The sequence below is a fragment of the Heterodontus francisci genome, chromosome 1, assembly GCF_036365525.1.
Source record: "Heterodontus francisci isolate sHetFra1 chromosome 1, sHetFra1.hap1, whole genome shotgun sequence".
In the NCBI taxonomy this organism is placed as follows: Eukaryota; Metazoa; Chordata; class Chondrichthyes; order Heterodontiformes; family Heterodontidae; genus Heterodontus; species Heterodontus francisci.
Genome location: NC_090371.1, coordinates 245,642,994 through 245,650,892, shown reverse-complemented (window position 1 = coordinate 245,650,892; position 7,899 = coordinate 245,642,994). Strand labels below are relative to the sequence as shown.

General features: G+C 40.9%; 1 protein-coding gene across 5 annotated transcripts in view; it reads right to left on the bottom strand.

The window, feature by feature from the left end:
• Positions 1 to 7,899, bottom strand: part of afg2a (AFG2 AAA ATPase homolog A) — a 607,544-nt gene that overhangs the window by 582,819 nt on the left and 16,826 nt on the right. For all 5 annotated transcript variants that reach the window (XM_068042637.1, XM_068042646.1, XM_068042657.1 and 2 more), the window contains exons 3-5: positions 5,038 to 5,195; positions 4,042 to 4,100; positions 2,512 to 3,192 (exon numbers count right to left, since the gene is read on the bottom strand). In XM_068042637.1, the coding sequence (XP_067898738.1) occupies positions 2,512 to 3,192; positions 4,042 to 4,100; positions 5,038 to 5,195 (898 nt within the window). The remainder of the gene's footprint in view (positions 1 to 2,511; positions 3,193 to 4,041; positions 4,101 to 5,037; positions 5,196 to 7,899) is intronic.

The window sequence follows — 7,899 nt, the reverse complement described above, 5'->3', positions numbered from 1 at the left end:
TGGACATCCCAACCCCAATTCTCACCTGATGTTCACATATGCTCATTTTCCTCCTGAATGGTAAGCAAGTGCAGGTGATCAGTCCTCTCCCTAACCAGTGTGCCGATACCAACTGAAATCAGCTAAGTACAAACCAGAAATTAAATGTAGGATCTTCTGGCCTACTTGGCTCAATGTACATTGGACAGTGCCTTTGCCTAGGAGGCCACTGGAGGAAGATGAAGAGTGATACTCTGCTTGAAATAAATTACTCAATGATTACATATAGTGGTTTTAGGCATCTGTAGGCTTAACATCCAAGTCAATTCCCTAAATGAACTTAGTTCCCTACTGCTTTATTTAAAACAAAATAAAAGGATTAGCGTTGCTCCATTCAACACCTTGTGGATGATTGACTGGGTTTAAAAGTTGCATTATGTATATTGCTTGTTAGCTATTTATCTCGTACTTAGCTCCATGTCAAGCTTTGAAAAAGCTTTAAGTAAACCATTCATCTTTTTTATAATTAATTTGAATACATTTAAATCATAAATTGTGATTCTACTGGAAACCATCTAATATATGTGATTTTGTTGCCAACAACGAAGGAACAAGAGAAATTACTTGAGTATTGCTTAAAATAGAGACATGTTGAAGCTTTTCGTCTCGCACTCATCAGGACAACACACAAGAATACCAATATAAGGGAAAACAACAACTTTATACTGTGAGAAGAGAGTGTTGATTGGTTGGCAAGTGAACTCTGATTGGTAGAGGCATTGCCATGAAGAATGTACCAGTTTACGGTGACTGACAGTTAACTGCCAAGCTTTGTTTGAAATTTAAACCAGGCAGCTCGACTCTGATTGGTCAAGGCATTGCCCTGAGAATGAACCAGCGAATAGTTGTCGCTTATTTTGTTCAGCTGAAACAGGAGCAACGTGTGTACATGTTCCTTCTGTCCGCAAATAGGGCCCTGTGTATTAATATTTGCAGCTTCCAGTATGCACAAGTGTGCCACACTGCAAGCCGTACTGACAATCTCAAATTGGTTGTCAGTGTAATTCTTAGCACAGTGAGGATGGTGTTGCTATGGGATCCCCTCGAGGCCCAGCTCTCGCAAACATCTTTGTTGGGTTCCATGAGAAACGCGTCTTTGAGGGAATGACATCTAACCTCCTACCTCTTGAATACTTCTGATATGTAGATGATACGTTTGCTAGATTTGAAACCGCAGCTGAATGCAATAATTTCCTTACACATCTTAATGGACTCCAACCTGCGCTCAAATTTACTTTTGAAATGGAGCATATAATGAGCTCCCTTTCTATGATGTACTAGTTGAGAAATCTGCTAAGGGGTTCTCTACCACAGTCTGCAGCATACTTATCTTCACTGGTCAATACACACGTTTGGATTCTTACAGTTCCACGCGCTATAAGAGTAGCCTTATCGGCAACCTCGTAAATAGGGCCCGAGGCATTTGCTCACCATGCAAGCTTGATGCTGAAATAGGGTGAATCAAAGACATCCTGCGTGACAATGGCTACCTTGATCAGATCACTTCCCGCTGTATATCGCGCAAACTTACAAAATGGCCTAAGGCCGTCATTTTTGGCCCTAAAAAGTGCCCAGTCTACCTCAAATTACCCTGGAAGGGTAATGTATCTCAAAAATTTGAGCAACAGGTGAAGCTAGCTGTTTTATGCTGCTTCTATGCAGTAGCAACACGTGTGGTGTTCATCACTAACAGGATGCGAATGTCGAGCCAAAACGATGTCCTGCCTATCACACAAAGAAGTAATGTGATATATGAATTTCAATGCCAGTATGATGCTAGGTATATAGGCCGTAGGTCCCAAAGACTGACGGATCGTATCAAACAACATGTCCCTTCCGCTGTTCGCAACGGGCCAGGTACAGACCCTACCTAACCAGCCTGTGCTCGCAAAACTCAAAACAGTGTCCAACATTAGATGTGATTCCGCCATTTGACAACATTTTTTAAATAATCCTCAGTGTGCTAAGACTGTCAGTAGGGCTTGCAGTGTGGCGCATTTGCGTGTATTGGAAGCTACATATATTAATACACAGGGCTCTGTTTTTGCAGACAGAAAGAACATGTACAAACATTGCGCCTGTTCCAGCTATAGAAAATAAGGGACAGACATTCACTGGTTCATTTCTCAGGGCAATATCTTGACCAGAGTCAAGCTGTTTGGTTTAAATTTCAAACAAAGCTTGATGGCTAACTGTCAGTCACCGTAAACTGGTGCATTCTCCATGGCAACGCCTCTACCAGAGTTCACTTTCCATCCATTCGGCACTCCTTTCTCATACACAGTATAAAGTCCTTGTTTTCCCTTACATTGGTATGCTTGCATATTGTCCTGATGAGTGCAAAATGAAAAGCTTTGACAACATGTTACTGTGTTCAGCAATACTCATATTCTGTACTACCAAAAAATTATTTCTTAATTTTATCCAATTAAACCAACAGCTAAACTCTAGTCATGTTTTGAGATGTCATACCATAGGATTTGAACAGTTGTGGTTGTTTCAAAGGTAATTCAATAATTTCTCGAATCATTTTCAGTTGACTGCTCAGTCCTCCAATCATATCGTAAGTGACTTTGGACTTGCATTCTTGCTTCCACTCCTCGTCATTGCTTTGTTCCTGCAAGAACTTGATTTGAGTGAGCAAAGAAATGTGGTAAAATGTATCTCCGTTACTTTTCAGGAAATTGTCAGACATCAGGATAAAGTCCTCCACTGGAGGGTCACACTTGTCTTCTCTTTCCTGAACAGACTTGGACTTTTCAACATTTTCGCTGTTGCTTACAGAACAGCATGTTACACCATAGTGTGCTTCTGGTAATTTTCCACTGTCCACGGAACTGCTACAGGTAAGAGTTGATACAGTTTGAGAATCCGCCATAGAAGAAAGTGAATCGGCAGTAGTGTTGACACCACTGTCTTGAGTAGTATCTATGGCCAAATTGCTGAAATGTGCAGACAGATCCATTGCAGTGTTCTCATGTACTGATTTATCAAGCAAGGATTCCTCATTCACTTGCATATCACCAATTATGACATTGGATGGTATCTCCAACACTACACCATCCACTCCTTTGATCTTCCTCACCATTAAGTGGAAAGTTCGACCATAAAATACAAGGTTCAGGAAGTTGCCAGGTAACACTATCTTCCCATCTATACAAGAAACAAAGCAAAAATAAGATACCCATAGAATTGGCAAAACCATCTGCCTGCATACAGAAACTTGTTTACATACATGTGCGAATGATTATTTTCCCATTTGATGCTTTCTTATGTATACAGGACTAAATTAAATTGGAAGAAAACCCTACCTTCGGTGTCAGCTAGTCTTGTTATATCCCTAGTTTAGCATCATAATTACATTGTGAAACACCCCATTATTCTTGTTACATTATTCAGGACCTCAAATGAAAACTCACCAATAGGCAACAGTAATGGAAGATATTAATGCCAGGAGAGTTTTAAAAGACTATGCTGACTAAAACACTAATGGCTGTAAAGGGAGAAGACAGATTTAAAGAATGCAATTCTGAAATAAAAACAAGAGCTGAGAAATGCACGTAACTATGAGTCATGCACAAAACACTAGCCTTTCTTTTATCTTTCGGATGTTATTTGGCATGTTCTGCATTTCTGGCATATTCTGTTCTTAAACTAATCCATATAGAGCACTAGGTTGTGCAGATTAGTCTTGCGTGTCTAGGATCCAAGTTCAAATCTCAACCGATCAGATAATTTTCCCTCGCTTTGTTGACTTCAAGGGCTTTACATGGATTGACGTTTGACAGACTACTCAGTTCCTAGAGAATGCTGTCATGCAGCATAAAACTTCCCATAATTCAGCACTATCTAGCAATCTTACTCATTGGCTGGCCTGAAAAATAGAAAAATGTCTCACTATGTGGCAGAGATTGGAGATAAATGTTTAACTGTAGCATTCAAATTATAATTGCAAATTGCGTAAGGAGTAAAGATGATATCCAGCAACTGAAATGTTCTTACCCATACTCCGCAGCAAGAAGTCAGTTAATTCTTCTGTCTTGAAGGAATCATCTTGATCTCTGCAATCAACAAGTCAATTAATTATATCTCAATGATTTAAGCTAGTATGCTGGCACAAATGGTAATTATTTCAAATAATATGCTACAGAGCATTAATCAATTAATCAAAATGCCATAAAAAAAAGGTAAATTACTTGAACAGACACATTTAATCTCGTTGTTCAGATCCTATTTCTACGAATGACTGCAGGCACTCAATTCTTCAACTGAACCCAAAGTATCACCTGACATTTCTTCAGGGTAGAATACACTCTGGGTATCACATTAATAAATTGTGATACTAGTGGGCATTAGGTGTCCTCACCAGCAATTCAAAGGCACAGTCTACAATAATTTCTTAGTGCCAATATTACACACATGTTGAAAAAGAAAATGGATCTTCTGTTTTTAATGACTTGATCTTACACTGATTCCTGGGATGAAGGGGTTATCTGATGAGAAAAGGTTGGACTTGTATGAAAGGTGATCTTACTGAAACATATAAGATCTTGAAGGGACTTGACAGGGTGGATGCTGAGAGGTGAGAGGATGTTTCCCCTTAAGAAAGAAACTAGAACCAGGGGACACATTTTGAAAATAAAGGGGTCTCCCATTAAGACGGAGATGAGGAGAAATTATTTCTCTCAGAGGGTCGTTTGGCGAAGAGAATTCCACAGCCTGAGAGCAGTGGCAGCAGGGCCATTGAATATTTTTAAGGCGAGTTAGATAGATTTTCGATTGATAAGGGAGTCAAAGGGTATAGGGGATAGACAGGAAAGTAGAGTTGAGGCCACAATCAGATCAACCATAATCTTATCAAATGGTGGAGCTTGAGGGGCCGAATGGCCTACTCCTGCTCCGAATTTGTGCATTCTTATGTAATACAGCAAGATATTTTTAGTTTCAATCTAAGTACATTTCTTTAAACAGTATACACTGAATCTACCAGATACAAACCTCAAAGCTACATGTAATTCCTCTGCCTCTAATACTGGACCAAGCAGTGGCTGAACAGTAATTGCATCGTTCACCTTGACCTTTAAATTCTTCTGGGTGGATCCATTTAACCCTACCTTACTCCCAGGGAAATTTGGTACAGGCCATGCTGTGCAAACCTACCAAAAAAAATAAATAACTGTTAGCCTGGAATCTAGAAGATCTGTACACTGAAGCAACAATAACATACTGAGTCATAACAAACACTGGAATACACTGTACATCATCCTGTAGTATAGCACTACATAGGGACGACCAGGGAAAGGCAGATCTAGGTTAGATGCTGGGAGATGGTTTTTTTCCCCTCAGAGAGTAGTGGATCTGTCGAACAGACTGCCAGCTCATACAGTGAATGCTGATTTGCTGAATTCCTTAAAGCAAGAGCTGAACTTGTTGCTGGCTCGGTTGGAGATCATCCCGTACAAGAGGTAAGCACCATACAATGTTAATCAGGCCAGAGTGGACTCCTGAAGTGGACTGCCTAAGGGGGTCGGAGAGGAATTTTCCAAATTTGTCTCTTTAATAGCCTATGTTTTTAATATGGATTATTGCCTCTTCCAGTGATTTTACGGCTTCCAGCTAGGGTGGAGAGCATACATATTGTGACGCAGAAGGCATCATACTTACATGGAAACAGGCTGGGTTGACCAGTAGGTTTTTTCCTGTTCATTAATTTTTGTAAGTACATGGTGACTCAAACCTATGCAGGTGCAACATCAACAATAGGGCGGCATAGTGGCGCAGTGGTTAGCACTGCAGCCTCACAGCTCCAGCGACCCGGGTTCAATTCTGGGTACTGCCTGTGTGGAGTTTGCAAGTTCTCCCTGTGTCTGCGTGGGTTTCCTCCGGGTGCTCCGGTTTCCTCCCACATGCCAAAGACTTGCAGGTTGACAGGTAAATTGGCCATTGTAAATTGCCCCTAGTATAGGTAGGTGGTAGGGAAATATAGGGACAGGTGGGGATGTGGTAGGAATATGGAATTAGTGTAGGATTAGTATAAATGGGTGGTTGATGGTCGGCACAGACTCGGTGGGCCGAAAGGCCTGTTTCAGTGCTGTATCTCGAAATAAAAAATAAAAATAAAAAATAAAAATAACTACAGCCTGTCCCATTAGTGTTGTCAGTAGCTAGATTTAGAAAACTGGTACTAATACACTATGAGGAAACCATTTTAAAACCAATACATTTCTATGACATTCATTTTATCAGGTGGAGGCAGGAACAGTAGCAACATTGAAGAGGCATCTGGACAGATACTTGAATGAGCAAGGCATAGAGGGATATGGAATTAATGCAGGCAGGTGGGATTAGTATAGATAGGCATTATGGTCGACATGGATGCAGTGGGCCGAAAGGCCTGTTTCTATGCTGTACGACTCTATGACTCTAAATTGCTACCATCAGTGGCGTGATCTGCAATTACCAGAGAATGTTTATTGTTATCTGAAGCCAATCAGCACAGACACAGGATATTATTGCAAGAGTTGCTCAGGGAAACATCTTGGCACCTTCAGCTGCCTCATTCGTAACCTGCCCTCTGGCAAAGCATTTTCTGCTTCTAATTCCACCATGTTCAACTGCATTCACAACTCCTCTGATAATTGAGTAGTCCATGCCAGCTGACAGCAGGTCCTGGATAACATCCAGACTTGAGTTGACAAGTGTCAGGTAACATACACTGCACATAAGTGTCAGATAATGACCGCCTCAACAACAGTAAGCCCAGTTAGTTCCCTGACTTTCAAATGGCTCTGCCATCAATGAGTCCCCCACACTAAACATGTTGCAAGTCACCATTGACTGGAAACAAGACTATGGGGAGGCTGGGTACTATGTGACAAATAGTTCACCTCCTGACCCCTCAAATCTGTTAACTGTATGCAGGTGGTGGGCATTAACTGGGGATTCACTTGTGCCCTATAAAAAGAAACAGTGGCTTGGGGGATGAGGAGGTATGTGTTTGTAATGTGCATCTCCAAGTTAAATATTTTTTCAAAGTGCTTAAAGATTAGCTCTCCGTCACTAACTGGCTTTCTGGAATATAACATGGTAGCAGAGGATGGTTGTCTAAAGGTGAAGATTAGAAACTATGAAAACATATCTTATAGACACAAAACTAACATCCAAGTGGCCACTGTGGCAGAAAGAAAGTGTAAATTGTTGGGGCATGATTACCTTCCAATGTTCGAGTCTGAACCATATGACCAGTAGAAGAATGAAATGGATATGTAGACAAGGGTTATGTTCCTAACAAAGAGGGCACAAGGTATAGCCTTGGTGTTATTGCTTCCGACAAGAAGTAGAATTAGAAGTAAAGTATTCTGTGAAATGGACACCTGTCAGCTGGATAGTGAAGGAGGTTTAGACGTTTTAATACAGTTCTTGGGTGAAATCTATAAGAAAGATAATCTGTAAAGTGCTGTGGGGAATGGTCAGAATTTGACAGGTTTTGGAAAACAGATGGTCCTCCATGGAAGAATATAACATGGATTTTAACAAATTGTCTCAAAGGTTGACAAAAATTCAACTTGGGGATCCCTGGATCAGTACAATTTTTTTAATTGCTGGACAGGCTACTGGTTCTAACTGGTGTTTCCTTCGCTGACACACTTTTGCTACCAGACAACATGGAGTAAAAGGTCCCGTGAACTCTCCTATACTGCAAATATACATAGTGACTACTGGAGACTGAAGCCATCGTCATGTCTGGACCAGCCTTCAAGAAAGCATGAGAAATGTTAATGGCCCCATTCCATGTTAATGGCTACCCTGCCAACCAGTTGGAGTAACCATGACCTTTGCAGACATGCATCTCCAGACACA